The sequence below is a fragment of the Primulina tabacum genome, chromosome 2, assembly GCF_025594145.1.
Source record: "Primulina tabacum isolate GXHZ01 chromosome 2, ASM2559414v2, whole genome shotgun sequence".
Lineage (NCBI taxonomy): Eukaryota > Viridiplantae > Streptophyta > Magnoliopsida > Lamiales > Gesneriaceae > Primulina > Primulina tabacum.
Window position 1 is genome coordinate 6419964 of NC_134551.1, and position 21485 is coordinate 6441448.

At 36.9% G+C, this 21485-nt stretch overlaps 1 protein-coding gene and 2 pseudogenes across 1 annotated transcript; 2 read left to right on the forward strand and 1 right to left on the reverse strand.

Annotated features, from left to right (window-relative positions):
- The first annotated feature begins 13476 nt into the window (after positions 1-13476).
- LOC142537430 (uncharacterized) lies at positions 13477-14106 on the forward strand. The gene has a single exon (XM_075642950.1). It carries the CDS (start codon positions 13477-13479, stop codon positions 14104-14106), a length of 630 nt encoding a protein of 209 aa, XP_075499065.1.
- A 361-nt stretch (positions 14107-14467) lies between these two features.
- LOC142537432 (GCN5-related N-acetyltransferase 6, chloroplastic-like) lies at positions 14468-16898 on the forward strand (annotated as a pseudogene).
- Positions 16899-18296: 1398 nt separating this feature from the next.
- On the reverse strand, positions 18297-19712 carry LOC142537433 (MOB kinase activator-like 1A; annotated as a pseudogene).
- Positions 19713-21485: the final 1773 nt, after the last annotated feature.

Genomic DNA, 21485 nt, shown 5'->3' on the forward strand with positions numbered 1-21485 from the left:
CCACACAATCAATTACACAATCAATTACTGCACGATAAGCAGATAACTAATCCATACCCAATATAACATCAAAGGCAACCATCGGAATCACGATAAAATCAGCATATAACAATCTCGTACCCATCTGTACTGGACATGCCTTAAGGATACTCGTAGAACAAATCTCATCACCAGAGGGCAACATAATATTAAAATGTAAAGACATGACAGTAGGTTCGCAAGATAAAGAGTGCATAAATACTTTAGACATAGAGGAATGAGTCGCACCAGTATCAATCAACGTAAGTGCTTTTTGCCAGATATTAGAATATTACTTATTATGACTGAAGAATCAGGATTGGCACCCTATTTTGTCATTGTGAAAATCCTGCCTTGAACCTTTCATTTGTCAGAGGAGAGAGGACACTTTTGTGTTGTATGCCCCATTTCCTTGCATCTATAACATCGGCCACTCCCAACTAAACACTCACCTTTGTGTGGCTTGCCACACTTAGGACATAACGGTCGGTCCGTATCTGAAGAAGGTAAGGAAGGTTTATTGCGTTGCTCCATCTTGCCTTTTTCTTTATAGCCACCTCGAACATTAGTATTTGTCTCTTGCCCTCTAGCTTGAAAAGCTTGCCTTCTCATTTGCCGCTCCTTCTCAGTCTCTTGTTCATCATGCTCGGCAAGTAAGGCTCGCTCAACGATGTCTTGATAGGTGATCGCTTTTGCCATGTGAACATCCATTCTAATTTTCGGTTTCAACCCACGAAGGAAATGTTCTCCTTTGTCTTTATCATTTTCAGCAATAAACAGGACAAAAACACAGCCTTCTTCAAATTTCAAAGTATACTCGGCGACGGACATAGAATCTTGCTTCAACTCAAGAAATTTCCTTCACCTTCTTAGCTTTAACTTCTCTTGAAAAGTATTTGGCATAGAATAACTCTTTAAACTCCTCACATTTTAACTCACGAACATTAACAGTCACTTTAGTAGCTTCCCACCAGATGCGAGCAACTTTCACTAGCATAAACACAGTACAGCTCACTCTATCTTGATCAATGAACTTCAGGTAGTCAAATATAGCCTCCAATGATTTGACCCATTCAAGAGCTACGAGTGGATCGACACCACATATAAATTCAGGAGGGTTCATCCGCCTGAATACTTCATACGAACCACCTTCGGTGTTTTCCACTCTACCATGTCCTCTTTCTTGACCACGACCCTGAATTGGATGGTGGATGCTCAGTAGCTGTTGAATCTGATCACTATGTACATTTGCTTGTTCTTTCAATAGCTTACTAAATTCATCTACAACTTTTACAGTCTTATCAGTGGGAGGGGTTATTTCGTCCCTTTTGGTAATCTTTCGTTTTTAAGAGACATTTCCTACACATAAGCTCACTTTAAGATAAATAGGAAGAAAGAATAAATCGATGGCAATGAAATAGAATCAACTCTTAATGTTAAAATCAATAGATGCAGGATCGAAAATATACCTGATTGTCCTAGGTAGAAGAAGGCATATATGGTCCAAGAAAATTGTGCTCTGATACCAATTGTAACAAACCCCATTCCCATTGTATTTAAAGTAAAGAATGAAATAGCATATGCGGAAGCATGACATTAAAAAGGGAAGAAACTTGATACCAAGTGATAGTAAATATCTACATAAAAATTTCGAACTTTTAACTTAATCATTCACAAAATATCATTCAACACATAGCCAAAAGCCAACACTAAATTTTTCTCGACATTCATTTGCAACATACAAAATTCTTGACACTTTCAATGTTCAGTATACCCCAAAATACAAGTGTTATAACAAACATTCAAAGATTCTCTTTTCTTTAGTCACATGACTTCTTCAACCTCGGACAATCCATTTCAGTCTTTCTTGTCACCTACATCACATGACATTAACTGGAATGAGATATAACTCAGTACGTAGAAAGCTATCAATAACAAATACATATACATAGGCTTGGCTTGAAACATGGTTATAGCAATGACAATGAAATTGAATAATACTATCTTCAAATGGACAATAATATCAAAACAATAAAGATAGTATTTCTTAGCATGAATTAAAGAAAGGAAATGACAGTTCTGTGACCTGTGACCTGTGGTAGTATCTCTTTGATATAAATATCAAAACTGTGAGAGATACTTCATAATCATGTGATTGGCCAATAACATGCATGAATTACTATCGTTACTTGGCTTTAATAAAAAGAAATCTCATTGAGGCAATAAATCAAACACTTGATAGGCACAAATGTTTATTAGCTCCTTGATCAATGAATTCAATAATAATCCTTGAACAATGAATATATAACAATATATATATCAAGTATATACCAATGAAAGAAGCTAATCATCAATAAACATGGCTCATATACATATATTTATCATGTGAGCACAAGGAGAAGTTTCTACTTACAACCCAACAAGCATTTTGGTTGTTAAGGCGACCTTGAATGAATTCCTACAACATCATACATAATAATAACCAACAATCAGCACCAATATCTATAATTTAACTTAACCTTTAATAACCAACAATTTAAGGTAGAAGACACTAGGAATCAACTATGATTCTTGAACTTGAAATGGAGAATTGTGGAAGAGAAACTTGAGGGAGGAAGGGTTTGATCGATTAGGGAGAATTGAAAATAAGAATAAGCCCCTAGAATAATATAAATAAGTCCTTCACTTCATAAAAATCGCATTATAAAACCACACTTTTGTCACGTCTAGCGCCGCGGCGCCACTTCTATGGCGCTGCGGCGCCTGCGCTTCGCGCCTAGGCGCTGCTCCTGCACCACATGAGCATTACCAACACACCTAAATCCATCACTTTCCAATTGTATGCAATACCAATTAACAAAACATCCATATACATCCTTTAACCATCCATCAAGACATCACATCAACAACTCATCATTTTCCATAATCAATAACAACTATGCAATATACCATCAACAACAATAAACATACTAAAACCATGTCAATAAACATAACCATATCTCATATTCTCACCCATTAAACCATATAACATCTTCATAACCATAATAAACCATAAATATTATCATGCTAAAAGGTTGGGCTAATACAATTTTCGTCCCCCTCCCACTGATAAGAATGTAAAAGTTGTAGATGAATTTAGTAAGCTATTGAAAGAACAAGCAAAGGTACATAGTGATCAGATTCAACAGCTACTGAGCATCCACCATTCCAATTCAGGGTCGTGGTCAAGAAAGAGGACATGGTAGAGTGGAAAACACCGAAGGTGGTTCGTATGAAGTATTCAGGCGGATGAACCCTCTTGAATTTATCGGTGGTGCTGATATACTCGTAGCTCTTGAATGAGTCAAATAATTGGAGGCTATATTTGACTACCTGAAATTCACTGATCGAGATAGAGTGAGCTGTACTGTGTTTATGCTAGTGAAAGCTGCTCGCATCTGGCGGGAAGCTACTAAAGTGACTGTTAATGTTCGTGAGTTGAAGTAGGAGGAGTTCAAAGAGTTATTCTATGACAAATACTTTTCAAGAGAAGTTTAAGCTAAGAAGGTGAAAAAATTTCTTGGGTTGAAGCAAGATGTTATGTCCGTCGCAGAGTATACTTTGAAATTTGAAGAAGGCTGTGTTTTTGTCCCGTTTATTGTTGAAAATGATAAAGACAAAGGAGAACATTTCCTTCGTGGGTTGAAATCGAAAATTAGAAGGGATGTTCACATGGCAAAAGCGATCACCTATCAAGACATCGTTGAGCTAGCCTTACTCGCTGAGCATGACGAACAAGAGATTGAGAAGGTGCGACAAATGAGAAGGCAAGCTTTTCAAGCTAGAGGGCAAGGGACAAGTACTAATGTTCGAGGTGGCTATAAAAGAAAAGGCAAGATGGAGCAATGCAATAAACCTTCCTTACCTTCTTCAGATACGGAGCGACCGTTATGTCCTAAGTGTGGCAAGCCACACAAAGGTGAGTGTTTAGTTGGGAGTGGCCGATGTTATAGATGCAAGGAAATGGGGCATACAACACAAAAGTGTTCTCTCTCCTCCGACAAAGGAAATGTTCAAGGCATGATTTTCACAATGACAAAAGAGAGTGCCAATCCTGATTCTTCAATCATATCAGGTAATATTCTAATATCTGGCAAGGAAGCACTTACGTTGATTGATACTGGTGCGACTCATTCCTTTAAGTCTAAAGTATTTATCCACTCTTTAATCTCGCGAACCTACTATCATGTCTTTACATTTTAATATTATGTTGCCCTCTGGTGATGAGATTTGTACTACGAGTATCCTTAAGGCATGTCCAGTACAGATGGGTACGAGATTGTTATATGCTGATTTTATCGTGATTCCGATAGTTGCCTTTGATGTTATATTGGGTATGGACTGGTTATCTGCTTATCGTGCAGTAATTGATTGTGTGTGAAAGGCCGTGAATTTTTTAATTGATGACCATGAGAATAATGAAACTGTTGGTCTAGGTTCATCAATAAATACTCCCGTTATTTCGTGCTTGCAAGCTATTAAATTGTTGAATAAGGATGTACTAGTTTTCTGGCCTTAGTATTGGATGTGAATATGGACAGTAATGTGCAATTACAGAATATTGAAGTGGTTCAGGAATATCTTGACGTATTTGCTGATGATGTGCCTGGTTTACCTCCTGATCGAGAGGTAGCGTTTGTTATTGAATTGAGTCCAGGTACAGCCCCAATTTCTAAAGCTCCTTACAAAATGACTCCAACTGAGATGAAAGAATTGAAAAATCAATTGCAATAGCTATTAGATAAAGGATTCATTCGTCCTAATTCCTCACCATGGGGAGCTCCGGTTTTGTTCGTGAAAAAGAAAGATGGATCGTTGAGGTTATGCATTGATTATCACGAACTCAACAAGGTAACTATTAAAAATAAATATCCTTTACCTCGAATCAATGATCTTTTTGATCAATTTCAAGGGGCCATCGTGTTTTCGAAAATCGATCTTCGATCCGGATATCATCAATTGAAAGTAAAAACGGAGGACATACCCAAGACTGCTTTTAGAACGAGGTATGGCCATTATGAATTTTTGGTGATGTCGTTTGGATTAACTAATGCTCCTTCAGTGTTTATGGATTTGATGAATCGTGTCCTTTAAGCCGTATTTGGATGCTTTTGTGATTGTATTTATTGACGACATTTTGATATATTCTAAGACACGAGAACTTCACAGGGAGCATTTGAGGATCGTGTTACAGACATTGAGGGAAAACAATTATATGCGAAACTAAAGAAATGTAAGTTTTGGTTAGAGCAAGTAGCGTTTTTGGGTCATATCGTGTCCAAAGAAGGAATAACAGTCGATCCATCCAAGATTGAATCTATTAAGCAATGGTCCATTCCAAAGACAGTTTCAGAGGTACAGAGTTTCCTTGGTTTGGCAAGATATTACAGACGATTCATAGCGGATTTCTCGAAAATAGCATTGCCATTGACAAGCTTGACACGAAAGGCTATCAAATTTGAATGGACCATAGAATGCCAACAAGTATTCCAAACTTTGAAAGATAAGTTAACCTTTGTCCCTGTATTAGTACTTCCTTGTGGTACTGAGGATTTTGTTGTATATACAGATGCTTCAAAGCAGCGGTTAGGTGTTGTGTTGATGCAACGTGGGATAGTGATTGCTTATGCTTCTCGGCAGTTAAAAGAATACGAGAAGAATTATCTCACGCATGATTTGGATTTGGCGACTGTGGTATTCGCTTTAAAGATTTGGAGGCACTATTTATACGGTGAGAAATGTGAAATTTTTACAGATCATAAAAGTTTGAGTTATTTATTTTCGCAGAAAGAATTGAATATGAGGCAACGGAGGTGGTTGGAATTGGTAAAAGACTATGATTGCACCATTAGCTATCATCCTGGAAAAGCTAATGTCGTTGAAGATGTTTTAAGCCGTAAATCCAGTTATTTATTGGATTCCATGATTCAAAAACCGTTGTTACTCGATTTGCAAAGGAACGAAATAACTTTGGTATCTCCAGGTACAGTAAATCAGTTATTTGCATTAGTTCTTCACTCTGCTTCAATTTTAAAGGAACAACAACTGGATCTTCAGTTATTAGAGTTGAATAATAAAAGTGATCTGACAAGAGTTTCTGAGTTTGGTTTGAATAGTAATGTGTTATTGACCTTTCGAGGTAGAATTTGTGTTCCTGTAGGGGATGATATTCATAAAGATGTTTTTATTGAAGCTCATTCAGCACCTTAATCAGTTCATCCTGGCAGTACCAAAATGTATCAAGATCTTCGACGTCTTTATTGGTGGCTAGGTATGAAGAAAGATATTATGTTATGTATTTCTGAATGTCTAACCTGTCAGCAGTTTAAGATTGAGCATCAACGACCTGCTGGGACTTTGCTATCTCTCCCAATACCTCAATGGAAGTGGGAACACATCACCATAGACTTCGCAACGGGACTTCAAAGAACACCAAAGGGTTACAACTCCATATGGGTGATTGTTGACAGGTTAACCAAGTCGACTCATTTTCTTCCGGTCAAGACAACATTTACAATGAGCCAGTATGCTGAAGTCTATGTGGCTGAAATTGTCAGACTTCATGGAATCTCTGTGTCAATTGTATCAGATCGTGACCCAAGGTTTACTTCTGAATTCTAGAAGAGTTTGCACAGAGCCTTAGGCACCAAGTTGGCCTTTAGCACATCATATCATCCTCAAAGCGACGGGCAATTCGAAAGGGTAATCCAAATTCTTGAAGATATGTTACGAGCTTGCACAATTGATTTTCCAGAAAGTTGGGATTCTAAATTGCCTTTAGTGGAATTCACGTATAATAACAGCTACCAGTCTTCAATCGGCATGGCACCCAACGAGGCTTTATATGGAAGAAAGTGTCGATCCCCTTTGTATTGGGAAGAAGTAGGTGGAAGAAAGATGTTGGGCCCAGAATTGGTTCAACAAACAGCAGATGTTGTGGCAGTGATCCAAGAAAGAATGAGAACCGCTCAGTCTCGACAGAAGAGTTATACCGATGTTCGACGACGACCTTTAGCATTCGAGGTTGGTGATCATGTATTTATTAAGATAGCTCCTCTCAAGGGAGTTATGCGATTTGACAAAAAAGGTAAATTAAGTCCTCAATACATTGGACCATTCGAGATTCATGACAAAATTGGAGACCGAGCTTATCGTCTTGCATCACCACCAGACTTGGATCGAGTTCATAACGTCTTTCATGTTTCTATGTTACGTAAATATCTTCCCAATACATCTCATGTTCTTCGGCACTAATCATTGGACTTTCTACCTAACCTAAGCTACGAAGAAATGCCGATTCAAATTCTTGATCGCAAGGTAAAAGTGTTAAGAAATAAAGAAATTGGACATGTAAAATTTTTATAGAAGAATCATATGATTGAAGAGGCCACGTGGGAACTGGAAGACGAGATGAAGCATCGTTATCCGATTTTATTCAACGGTAAGCAAATTTCGAGAACGAAATTTTTATAAGAAGGTGAGATTGTAATAGCCCAACCTTTTAGCATGATAATATTTATGGTTTATTATGGTTATGAACATGCTATATGGTTTAATGGGTGAGAATGTGGGATATGGTTATGTTTATTGACATGGTTTTAGTATATGTTTATTGTTGTTGATGGTATATTGCATAGTTGTTATTGATTATGGAAAAGGATGAGTTGTTGATGTGATGTCTTGATGGATGATTAAATGATGTATATGGATGTTTTGTTCATTGATATTGCATAGGATTAGAAAGTGATGGATTTAGGTGTGTTGGTGATGCTCATGTGGTGCAGGAGCAGCGCCGCAATGCTGGGCGTGTAGGGCAGCGCTGCCAGGCCCGAAGCGCAGGCGCCGCAGCGCCAAAGAAGTGGCATCGCGGCGCTAGACGTGCCAAAAGTGTGGTTTTATAATGCGATTTTTATGAAGTGAAGGATTTATTTATATCATTCTAAGGGCTTATTCTTGTTTCCAATTCTCCCTAATCGATCAAACCCTTCCTCCCTCAAGTTTCTCTTCCACAATTCTCCATTTCAAGTTCAAGAATGATAGTTGATTCCTAGTGTCTTCTACCTTAAATTTCAAAGGTAAGCACTTTGTATTTCTTGGAAATTAGAAGAGTTTGAAATATTAAAGGATTAAGTTAGAATATGGATTTTCATAAATATTGGTGATGATTGTTGGTTATTATTATGTATGATGTTGTAGGAATTCATTCAAGGTTTCCTTAACAACCAAAGTGCTTGTTGGGTTGTAAGTATAAACTTCTCCTTGTGTGCTCACATGATAAATATATGTATATGAGCCATGTTTATTGATGATTAGCTCCTCTCATTGGTATATACTTGATATATATATTGTTACATATTCATTGTTCAAGGATTATTATTGAATTCATTGATCAAGGAGCTAATAAACATTTGTGCCTATCAAGTGTTTAATTTATTGCCTCAATGAGATTTCCTTTGATTAAAGCCAAGGAATAATAGTAATTCATGCATGTCATTGGCCAATCACATGATTATGATGTATCTCTCACAGTTTTGATATTTATATCAAAGAGATACTATCACAGGTCACAGAACTGTCATTTCCTTTCTTTAATCCATGCTAAGAAATAATATCTTTATTGTTTTGATATTATTGTCCATTTGAAGATAGTATTATTCAATTTCATTGTCATTGCTATAGCCATGTTTCAAGCCAAGCCTATGTATGTATTTGTTATTGATAGCTTTCTACTTACTGAGTTATATCTCATTCCAGTTAATTTCATATGATGCAGGTGACAAGAAAGACTGAAATGGATTGTCCGAGGTTGAAGAAGTCATATGACTAAAGAAAAAGGGAATCTTTGAATGTTTGTTATAAAACTTGTATTTTAGGGTATATTGAACATTGGAAGTGTCAAGAATTTTGTATGTTGCAAATGAATATTGGGAAAAATTTAGTGTTGGCTTTTGGCTGTGTGTTGAATGATATTTTGTGAATGATTAAGTTAAAAGTTTGAAATTTTTATGTAGATGGTATTTACTATCACTTGATATTAAGTTTCTTCCTTTTTTAATGTGATGCTTCTGCATATGCTATTTTTTTCTTTAATTTAAATGCTATGGGAATGGGGTTTGTTACATTAGCAGTTCCGGCACTAATTCCTTCAATATAGCGAACAGTGAAGATCCAAAGCTTACAAGCTCGACCTGATAATGAAAGTAGTATGATTGCTATGATTCTGTATTGATGTTTTTTTTTTTTAATGAAAGTATTTTTCATTAAAATGGGTAAAAAGTTTGAGATACAAATACACTGGGCATATCCAGGAGCTTTTACAAGCCGAATTCAAAGATAATCATAAATTACAATGACAATGATACAGCAATACAATTCACTATGAAAATAAAAAAAAAACTAGTGCGGCACACACGCAATCTGAATGGCATCCGGTATACAACGGTAGGTGTGTATCTTAATCTTTGTGACTATCTCTTGGAATCCGAATTTTTCTTTTCAAACATTACCCTATTGCGCATATTCCACACATGATAAACCAGTTGCCGCGAGGGCTGTGATCCTCATACGTGCTAAGGTATACGTACCTCTGTAATGTGTTCTAAAAGCTCGAAGGATTGTATTTGGAGATGCCATTATTTTCTTCATATCAAGCCAATGACGAACACTCTCCCAAATGACTTTTGTAGCACCACATTCGAAGAACAAGTGGGCTACCGATTCATCATGTATCTCGCACAACACACATTTCCGATCACTGATGTAGTCTAGCCTGTCTCGGGTCATGAGTTTTCGGTGAGCAAATAACCAAAGTATGAACCGATGTTTAGGCATCAGGAAGGATTTAGACAGTATAGGTTTCCATGGCCAGTTGGTTTCCTTTCCCACAAAGAACTGGTAAGCACGATCAAGATCGTCCTTTTTACCAAACCAACTCATCAAGCACGAAATAGCAGCATCAGCCGAACCAGTTCTTGTAATCAATTCATCTCTAATATCAAGAATTTGCTTGATGAGTGGTGACTCATCCTTGCGCCACTTCCATTCCCATACTCCTCCAAAACAACTATATATGTGAGTAACCCACCTAATCCATAAGCTCTCATTTCCCACATGAATTTTCCACAAAGTCTTCGTAATAAGCGCACGATTCCAAGCCTTCAGATTCTTTAGACCAAGCCCTCCTTCCGATAGCGGTTTGCACAGTGTGTTCCAAGCAATAGGAGGATGTTTTGTTGGCCACACAAATTTGCGGCAGATGGAGTGAATCGAGTCAATAACGCAATTCGGAACCGGAAGGATAGATAACCAAAAACATTCAACCCCTTGAATTACAGAGCGAATCAATTCAAGTTTTCCCGCATACGAGAGTGAATGTCTAGGCCACGAACTAACCTTCATCGCAATAGCATCCACCAGCTTACTGTAATCTGATGCACAAAGTCTCCTCGCAGCAAGTGGAATACCCAGGTATCTAAATGGTAGGCTACCAGGGCTAAAACCAGTAATGTCCACAATTTCCTGCCTCACCGATTCATCAATGCTACCCATGTAAATGCTAGATTTCAATGGATTGATTCTTAAGCCTGCCATATCTCCGAAAGTATTTAAGCACCGCATAATCATTGAAACGCTACGGGTATCACCATATGAAAGCAGAAGTAGGTCATCCGCATAAGCCAAGTGTGTGATTCGTAGATTCACACATTTCGGATGAAACCCAAACTCCGAAGATCTAGACATCAGTTTTAGTTCTCTAGATAGTACCTCAAGACATAGGGAGAACAAGATCGGTGATAAAGGGTCCCCTTGGCGCAGCCCACGTTTACCCTCAAAATGCCCATTCATATGCCCGTTAATTGCAATGGAGAATGACACCGAGGTAACACACTCCATGATCCAATCAATAAGTCTTGCCGGAAAGTTAAAGACAGTGAGTACCTCTTTTAGGAAATCCCAGTCCACAGTGTCGTAAGCCTTTTGAATATCCACTTTGAGCGTACATCTCGGTGAGCCCCTTTTCCTCGCATATTTCCTTAGCAATTCTCGTGCCAGGTGAATATTATCAACGATAGAACGACCTTTGATGAAAGCTGCTTGCGCCCCATCCACCAACCCTGCCACTGGCTTTCTCAATCTGTTCACCAAAATTTTAGAGATTAGCTTATAAAAGACTGTGCAACAAGATATAGGGCGATACTCATGCACTGTCGATGCCGAAGGGGTTTTTGGCACAAGAGAAATGACCGTATGGTTCCATTGTTTGAGCAATCTTCCTGAAGAAAAGAACTCTCTAACAGCAGCACATACATCATCCTTAATAATGTCCCACGCACTCTTGAAGAAGAATGCTCCAAAACCATCGGGTCCTGGCGCCTTGTCATTATCAATATCATGCAAAGCATCCTCAATCTCCTTGATTGTCACCATAGCTGTTAGATCGGTCCAAGCCTCATTCTGAATGCACGATCCCTGTGAGATTGCATCCTGTTGTATACCGATTCTGTCAACTTTGCACCCCAATAACTCCACATAATAATCAACAAACCGACGAGCTATTTCCTCTGTGTCATTAGTCGATCCACCCTCGTCTTTCTTTATGCTCATGATTGCACACTTCTTTCTGTTCCTCTTAATCAAGTTGTGGAAAAATTTTGTACATCTGTCACCTTGTCTCATAAAGTCTATCTTTGTTTTTTGCGCAATGAACAACCTTTCCGCTTCTAATGACATCTCGGTTTTCCTCCTCATGACCTTATGATCATCATTCATAACACCCGAGCTTAACATGTCCATTTGCATTTTCTCAAGCTTTTGTTTCGCTACCTGTGCTCTAACCGATATGTTGCTGAAAATGTTTCGATTGAGGTGGGTAAGTGGTTTCTTCAATGCATTGAATAGCTGTTTCAATCTGTATTGTGCTGTTCCATACCCATGAAATCTCCAATTCCTTCGTACAGTATGCAGGAATTCATCACTAAGGGTCCACATATTGAGAAATTTGAAATGCTTTGTTGTTGTTTTACGTTGTTCTATGATAGAAGCGATGCAAAGAGAGTGGTCGGAGATGCAACCTGGAGCAAGAAATTCAGCAGCCCCTTCCAAATTGGAGGTATTCCAAATACTATTCACAAGAACTCTATCCAGTTTACTACAAACTTTGGGACTCATCCATGTGTAAAAACAACCCGTGAATTTGAGATCAATTAAGTCAAGAGTGGATACACAATCAACAAAATCTTTGGTTTCATAGTTCTTGACTTTCAAACCACCATTTTTCTCAGCCGGTGAGAGAACACTGTTGAAGTCACCCAAGATGATCCAAGGCAACGTGCAATTTTTCCCAAAATTTTCCAAATCAGCCCAAAGTGTCCTCCTCTGTACTATTGTGTTAAACCCATACACAAAGGAGGTGCAAATCACTTTGTTAGTCAACAAACAATGAAGTGTAACATGAATCGATTGCTCGGTTGTACCAATAACATCTAACCGAATCATACTCGGGTTCCAAAGAACCAAAATTCTTCCCTTGTTATTAAGTAAAAAGTTGTGAGTAGCATTCATACCTGAGAATCTTATACGCATCATTTTATCCAACGCAATAGTCCAATTTTGATTCTAGAATTCCAAGAACATCAATCTTATTAGTGGCCACCAGTGTTTGGACACTCCTTTGTATTGATGTTTGCCCGATGATGATGATGCAATTGAAGCTGTTGTTTCTACCCTCCTCTGATACTACTATCAAGGCTGGCACTCGTGCAATTTCAGCTGAGGAGGCTTATATTGCTTATGTATTATTGCTTGTGTCTTAAATTCAGTTAGCGCAAGCAATAAACTTACTTCAGCGTATCATCATTCGAATTTGTTAAAATTATCGTAGTTTGTGTAAATTATTATTTCCCCAACTTTATCTATTTAGATTATTAACATAGACGCCAACTTTCAAATAAGATATTACAATTTTCTAAAACTAGAAGATATTACAATTTTGGTCCAATAATTACATTACTTAGTCTGTTACACTTTCTTTATATTAGTTTTAGTTAATTTTGACTCAGAGAGCTCGTCAGTAAAATCGAAGTGTTACGTGAACAATTTTCAATGTCATATTATCATTTTCGTTGAAAAAAAAACAAAAAAAATCCATTTAAGGGACAAAAAACATAAAATTTTCAAAAATAAAATGAGACTCGGGTTTCATCCGATTATTTGGTTCATCAATTGCGTGGCGCCCAGACTGTAGCCATTTAAACCCCGAGAAGCACAAGTTGGCTTCATTTCAAGGCGTTCAAAGTTCAAACACTAAAGCACTGGTTCGTGAAAATAGCCGTTATCTTAAACGGGCAAATTTTCTTGCTATATAACTTCAAAAATTTCTCCTTTCTGTATCATCGACAGAATCTCAAATTTATCAAATAAATGGCTTCATCAAAGTTGAGAAACTCGTGCTCTTTCCTGAATTTTCTCCTCTCTTTTTTCAATTTCATTCTTTTCATTCTTTCTGCAGCTTCTTTAGCCCCAATAATCTCGCTCAAGTTGCCACCAACTTCGCTTGGTTGCGCGTTTATCTTCGTTTCTTGCATCTCGCTATTATCGTCCTTCTTCGGTTTCTTCTCACAACTCACTCATTTTTGCTACGTAACCCATGTTTCCCTCTTCCTCGCCTCGTCCCTTGGCCAAATACTCGGGATCTTGGCACTATATACCAAGGAAAAGTCGAGTCTTGCAATGTTCAAATCTCCAAGAGACCCCCGAGAGGCTAAGCTTTTGGTGAGGCTGGAATGTGGGGTTCTGATGGTTATGTTTGTGGTGCAATTTGGAGTCATAATACTAACTTGTGCAATGCATAGATGTTGGGTTAGGGAGTACGAAGGTTTAGAGGCCGAGAGAGACGCAATGGAGACGAAGCGAAGACAGAGAATTGCTAGAGTTCAAGAGGAATCCATGGCGGAAGCAGCAAGGATTTCTGAATTGAAAGGTAAGGAAATAGATGAGAAGATGAAGAATAAGTACGGACAAGAGATGAAAACTGATCTTGAAGGGAACTAAGGATTCACTTTGGTTTGTGAAAGTGTGTGCCGAGTCGTTTCGGATATTTTTTATACCATTGTGTTATAAGTATTATATGCTTTTTATGGTCACTCTAGAGGTGGCTCTATTGTTGTGATTCTGGAAATGTTATGTAAATAAGTGAAGCGTATCCTTTTTTACCTACATCCAGATTGCAGTAAATATTTTTGTTTGGTGGTGAATAGGACAGGAAAATTTGAAAAAAAACAAGCTTCGTCAAACTAAGTTTCGGACCTAATGTGGACAACCCACGATTCCCAACTATATGGCCTTTGTAGCTCATACTTCTGAGAGGATCACACTATTTAGTTTCTGTGGTTTTGGCCTAGTCCAACTGTAAATGGAATATAGAGTTATGATCTCTAGGCCACAAAATACACATCTGGTATGATTACCAACACTCCAGCATTTCTAAAAAGATGGTATCAAGTCCAAAAATAATAATAATTTCTTTGAAAGAAGAATTTGAGCAAGTCACATAGCCATAGTCTGGATTTGAATCTAGCATGTCTCCAACAGTCGTTACTCTACAAACCCCAGATTTCTCAAGAAGATCGAGCCAAAAAAATTCATCTTCTTGGACAATGTGAGTTGGTTCAATCCATTTCTGCTTGTGAGTTGGTTTTCGCAAGCTGTTTTATCTATAGATTCAATGAACACCATCTTTTGGGTTGTAGATCGAAATTCTTGTTGAACGACTAAGAAAATCTGTTTAAACAATACAGGGGGTGAGTTCCAAGTCTACCCCGGCAACCAAGGAGAAAGAACTATCAGAAGAGCTTCATAAACTATCCATTCTAGAAACTGATAAATACAGTCCTTTAAACATCAAATTCGACAGATTGCTGCGAGCAGATCAAGTAGCTATTCAAGGAGATGGGTTCGAGTATGGGCGGTTTGTGGCACGTGAAGCTCAAATTGATGAAGAATATTGGGTAAGTATCTACTTCCTATACATAAGCTAACTGTGGCTGACTAGGCTGACTAGGCTAATGTGCAGTGAAAGCTGTGTAATATTGTTTTTTAGGCCGCAGCATGGCTAAGGGCTGAAGCTCATTGGGAGCTGGACCAAGAAAATGACCGGTTTGCATTAAAATTTGAATTCAAACCTCCTTTTTGTAACTTAATTTGAAAGTAGTAAATTAATATTTAAAAATTGAAATATGTATTATAACTGAAGCTCGAGTGCTCAAGTACGAGACATTAAAGTTCGACCTCGACTCAAGGTATTGATTCCAAGGCCGAACTCGAGTTGGGATTTGAGCATTTTGACTCACTTGCACCCCTAGTTTGGACAGACCACATTTATAACTGATACATGAGATTATCAATGGTCGGAAATAATTGGTTCTTTGGTTCTAGTGGTTGAGCTATGTAATAAATCATCTCATTAAAACTCATGCTTCTTCCTTTAACTTCTCGTGTAAGCCTCCTTGCTATACTTTTTTTTATGATAACAACAAACGATATGATAATAAGAGCGTGAAGAAAGAAAAGACAACACAAAATATGTACGCGGTTTGACGGATAGGCCTACATAAGTTGCAAAGACCCCCCGACACGCGAAAACTCTTGTTATCAATGTTTCCTACTGTTTTTATGACAGTCGCAACTCTTGTTTATTGATTACAAATCATGATAAATCATATCCAATATTTATCTTAAATTTGAAAACTTCAAATGAATGTAATGGAAGATTCGAACTGGATCACTGCATTTGAATCTAAAACTTTGGATTGTCATGCAGATATGTTGAAAATTACAAAAGGAAATTTGAAGAACAGGTAGAGAAGAATGGGTCATTCTTTTAGTTACTCAGCATCTATCTAACAGTCCTTGGCTTCTTGCTGTAGAAATCTTACCTTCTGCATTATCCAGGAGTTCAATTCGTTGAAAAGCAGATGCAAAGCACAACTTGACGATCAATGCAATTGCATCGTGATGGTCTGCTCATATCTACTCCTGTCCTAAAAGTGTATGGGCTTTGCGATTGGCGCAGTACTTGAATTTTGATATTACTCGCTTTATCAGGCAAACAAGGAGGATCAAACCATTAAGTGTAATGTACTGAAGAGTTTCGCTGGAACCTTGGACTTGAGCTACGGATATTTGTCACACGGGCAGTTCTTTCCAGGGGTGCTGCCGTATTCAGACAAAGTTCACACATGAAAAGAACAAAAAAACCATTCTTTTCGCCCCCACTGGAAATTGGTCGCATTTTTTGATCAGGAAAGGATTAAAGATCCCCTTTTTGGCTTTGTCAACACAAAAACCATCCAGTAAATTTGGTTACATTGCAAAATTATGCGTTGCTAAGTCAGCGCGTTGTAAGGATATTGCAAGAAACATGCTGCAATTTTCCATTTTCCTTGCAAAAAAGCATGGTAAGCACAAGGAACAAGAATCGCTTCAAGTAAAGTATCACGGAGAGTTGCTTTCACATTTCCCTTGTGATCGTACTGTCACTCATTCCATGAAAATCGATGCCTATAAAGGCCAGTTGGGATGTCTTTCACACCCTCTATCAATTATTCAATGCCTAACTCAGAATTGAACTTTCATTTGAGCATTTTTGACATTATAGATACTCGTCTATTATAAGGCATTTCTCATTCCACCCATTCTGCTGCTTCAGCAGCCCTATAAGTACTCAATGCGGTGACATTTCATCTATACTACAATGTGGATGTTTGCCATATTAGTGGCACTAACTCAATAGTAGTCGTTTTCCAGGTCACTTCTTTTGCCACGTCATTTCTCCAGAAAACATCATCAATCTATATACCTATAAAAGTATGGATGATGAGCAAAGTTTCTGCATTGTGATTTTACTATATTGCCCAAAAACTATGCATTATTTGTATTAATTTGCATTGGCATTGGTGTAAAAAATATATAAAATTTAGGGACAAATTTGGAATATTGAATTTGTAATGTATTGATTATTTATTTAATTGATGCATTTATTTTTTTTGAACTCATTAAACACATGAGGATCATATTGTTTTTATTTTTTTAATAGAAAATTGTAAAATAAGAAATTTTGAAAATAATATTACATAAAAATTGAATAGACATTCGATAATAAAAAATGCATTAGAAGAATAATATTTTCTTCATATATGTATATAAGTTCTTAATTAATTTATTCGTCTAATGTGACAAAAGACTAAACCAATATAAATAAAAAAATGATTCAAATTATTTTAAAAAAAAATCGAATTTTAATTTTTATTAAATAATTAATATGCACGTGCTTCTTGCTAGTGTCATGAAATAAGCTAAACAGTAGAGGCTAAATACTATTTATATTGGCAAGATTATCCACCACTCCGCAGATTTTTGTTAAACGAACGAATGATCATATTATTGTTATTTTCGGACTACTTTTATGGTGAATTAGTAGATCACTGTGTTGTAGGTGTAAAGCAGGTGTTTGTGCATGTGCATGGAAATAATAAACCAGCTCAGGATCTTTATCAAAAGATGGGATTTAAGGTATATTCAATTTTTAATGCCGTGTTCAAGCTTTTAGTTGCTTAGCAATAACAGTTAACATAAATATCAATTGCCTGTAGCATATTAAGATAATGGGTTAAACGCTCATCCTGCTTTTTCATTTTTCGTAATCAGGTAGTTGATGCAGCAAGCCAGCAACCTTTCAACTTTCCTCTAATCAAACCTATTTGCTTTGCTTTGAAAATTCGAACTACTAGTTAATGACATTCAATTGCAATGTCTGATCAATTTTGAAATTTGGGACCTCATTTAGTATATGAGGAAAAAAGACTTTACAGACATATATATATATATATACATACATATATAAAATATTTGACCATGTATCAATGCTAAAACATTGTTTTACGTGTCATCCTATTTATGGTGCAATGACCCCAAGTAATAAAAAAAACCATTGTTTTATGTGCATAATAGTATGTTTTAACACAATAATTAAAATCATTGGAACATCATATATATTAACATGTATTTTACTGATATTCTTGTAATACAATCATGTTTGAATGCCAAAATAAGATTTGAAATTATCTATAAAATATTTCACATTTGGCATCACGATCATAGTACAAAGATGAAATAACTAGCCTTAATATGTACCATATGGCACTAAAAAAACAAGAACATTCTTAAAATATAACTTGCAAGATCAAGAAATATTTACTTAGTACCGCTCGAATATAGAGATCCATATTTGTGTACATTTAAATGTTTAAACAAGAAGATAATTATCCAATCACTCTATTGCTACGACTTCAGCAATTGAGATGGAAAAGGTTAAGAGCTGTCAATTTTAAAGAATGAATGAATAGAAGACAAAGAATGTTCTAATACTGCAAGATAGACTCGACAATCTCTTGCAGTGGCGCGAGCTCTCCCCTGTCGATTAGTTTGAATTCCTGCATGATATGCAAGAAAAACCATTGTTTTTCAATCCCAATTCACCGTAAAACCAACAGTTAGAAATAGAATATATATTGGGATCTGGATCATTCCGACCCCAATATGCTTACCCACGTAAACAGAACAAAGTGCTTGAAGCAAGTATTGAGATGTGCTTCTTCTCTGAGATTCACTATCGTCTGGAAGTGGCAGCGAAAGATGTTGTGCGTACACGCGAAACAACCTCTTTAGTATAGTTTTTACGACGTCTAAGAAGTTGAGTGGAAAAGGTGTGCTTGCAGTAATTAAAAAATTAGTTTTTCGCCGGCCGACGAAGAATGCACAAGGATAGTGCACGTTAGCTGTGGAGCCATAAATTATGGATACAGAGAATAAGGGGAGTCTCCCTCTAACTTCCCCCTGGTGAACAAACCATGCCACCATCACCACTGACCTAATTTCTGAGGGAAAATGGACTCGTCATCGAGCTGTGCTTCGATCCAATCCATTAAATACTCGACATATTTCAGAGCAGAAACCTCCATAGGTTTCTTTACGGTGATCCCATCGGCCCATCTATACTCGTACCTGGTAAAAAAGAGAAACGACGTGCAAAACTCTGTGAATGTGCGGTGTGCCATACAGGATGTTTACTAGATTAAAAAAGTCCACAGCTGCAAAATACAAGGAAGACGAAGACGTTCATCGAATCAATTACAAAAACTTAAATTATACATGCCTATAAATGCTTATGAAGTTGATACTTCTTGAAATTTTAGCATTGATACACACCATTCACGACTTCTTTTGTTAGTGTTATTATGAATATTATACACCGTCTGTGCCTAGACGGGAATTCTGGATGCTGCTAATTACCGCTTTGCATGTTACACACTATCTTTCCTATTTAACATGAACAATGAATCTCCTAACCAATATACAAGCCATTGACAAATCAAAAATCTGATGAAACTCCGATGGAAACTAGCTAAATCAAAAACAAACAAAATCTTACTATTTACTGCCAACCACTCGTTAAGATCATGGTTCGCCGGAACGGTTGCGGTGCTTGGAACGGCAATCACCGTTCCATTTCCAATGTTATGTTGCGGAACGGTTGCGAATTTATAAAAAAAATTAAAAATTTCAGAAATTAGTAAAAACAGCACAAATATTACTAGCATTAATAATATTCTATCATAAATACATATGAATAAATTAACTAAATAGTTTACTATTTTTAAGTAGATGCTATCATAATTTTAATTTTATGTTTTGAACTTAGATGAAGAAATAATGAATAAATTAAGAAAGTTAAAAACGACACAAAAATATAAAAATGTAAATACTTAAAACAAGCCACGTAAAATATCAAAAAATTAGATAAAAACCGTTCCGTTCCACCGACCCATTCCGTTCTGAGAGTTCCGTTTCCACAATGTAAATGTGATGAGGGTGAGTGTTGTGTGTATCAGAATGTAGGTATTGTGCGTAGGTGTTGTAACACCCACGACAACATGTAGCGGAAATTATAGTTTAACACGTTAACACGCAACTGGAATGATAACAATACGAGAGACGAGATATAAATTATGCACAAGTATAAAATACTTGCGCGGTGCCTCAGGGCAAAATAATTCACTAGAAAAACTTGTAAGTTTACAAAAACCAATACTAGTGAAAGAATAAAACAACTCTCTAATTAAGGCGAGTAAAAAAACAATCGCATCATAAACCTCTAACAAACCGTATAACCAATATACAGAGGATGCATCAACTGAGAAGTGAAAAGTCTTCAAAAATCAACACACTAATCAAAACAGTGATTAGGCGTTGTCTTCAGATGTTGTCAGCACTTCACAGCAACACTTTAACAATGGCACGAGATTGCTTCGATCTCAGAAACTCTTCGTACAAATTCGTCTCTCAAAATTTTTTTATGCTCTCTATCTTATTCTTTCCCTTCTCTTTTGAGTCCTATTAAACATGGAAAACAATTTCATTAGGAAACAAACTCTTTTAAAACAAGGATATCATATCTTAAAGATATTATGATATTATATCTTAAAGATATTATGAGTCATATCAATCATAGTCTCATATCAAATATTAAATCTACACAAGATCATATCATCAATTCGAGATTATTCTCATGTCCAGAAAGACAAAACATTAAAGATATTAAAAAGAAAAATATATCAAGGAATAAAATTCCTTTCAATCTCCCTCTTTTTGCCTTTCTGGACAAAACAACCCAAAAATGGTTATACGGCTCAGCTCCCCCTGAGTTAGCAAATCAGTGACCCAGCCTACTTTAGTTGACTCCCCCTGAGTTCTACCGTTAAGCCTCCCCTGAAAACAAACACAGTTAAAACAAATTTTGTATGTTAGATGTTGCAACATTCAGATCATAACATCGAAACAGTTCATTAATCAGGAGAAACTAAGATCAGAGAAAATAAAAACAACTAAAGTACTAAAACCATCATCATCAGCCATTTTTGCTCCACTGGTTCCAGGTGTATCTACTCCTCTTTTTTGTCCAGAATGGACACCAACATCCAGCAGAAGCTCATAATCAGCCACTTGATTTTCATAATGTTCAATGGTCTTCTTGGCATTTTCAATCTGTTGTCGACCATAGGCAATCTGAGCTTGAATGTAGGAGATAGACAGTGTTACATAACCAGTATGAGGGACATCTGTAGGAGGCGGTTTAGCAGTCTCAGGCACAGGCTGAGATGTTGTATCATCAGTGTTGCCAACATCCGAAGCAACACTAGAATTCAGCCAAGGCAGATCGATCTTTCTGTTGCCTTTGAAATAAGCAGGAGAAATCTTCAGAGGATCTCCGACAGGACAGTGATATTCATCAATATCCCCAATGAAACCTTGAGATTCCAAGATTCCATAAATCAGTGAAGGGTAAGGCAGCTTGGTTTTCTTGAAGTCTCCGT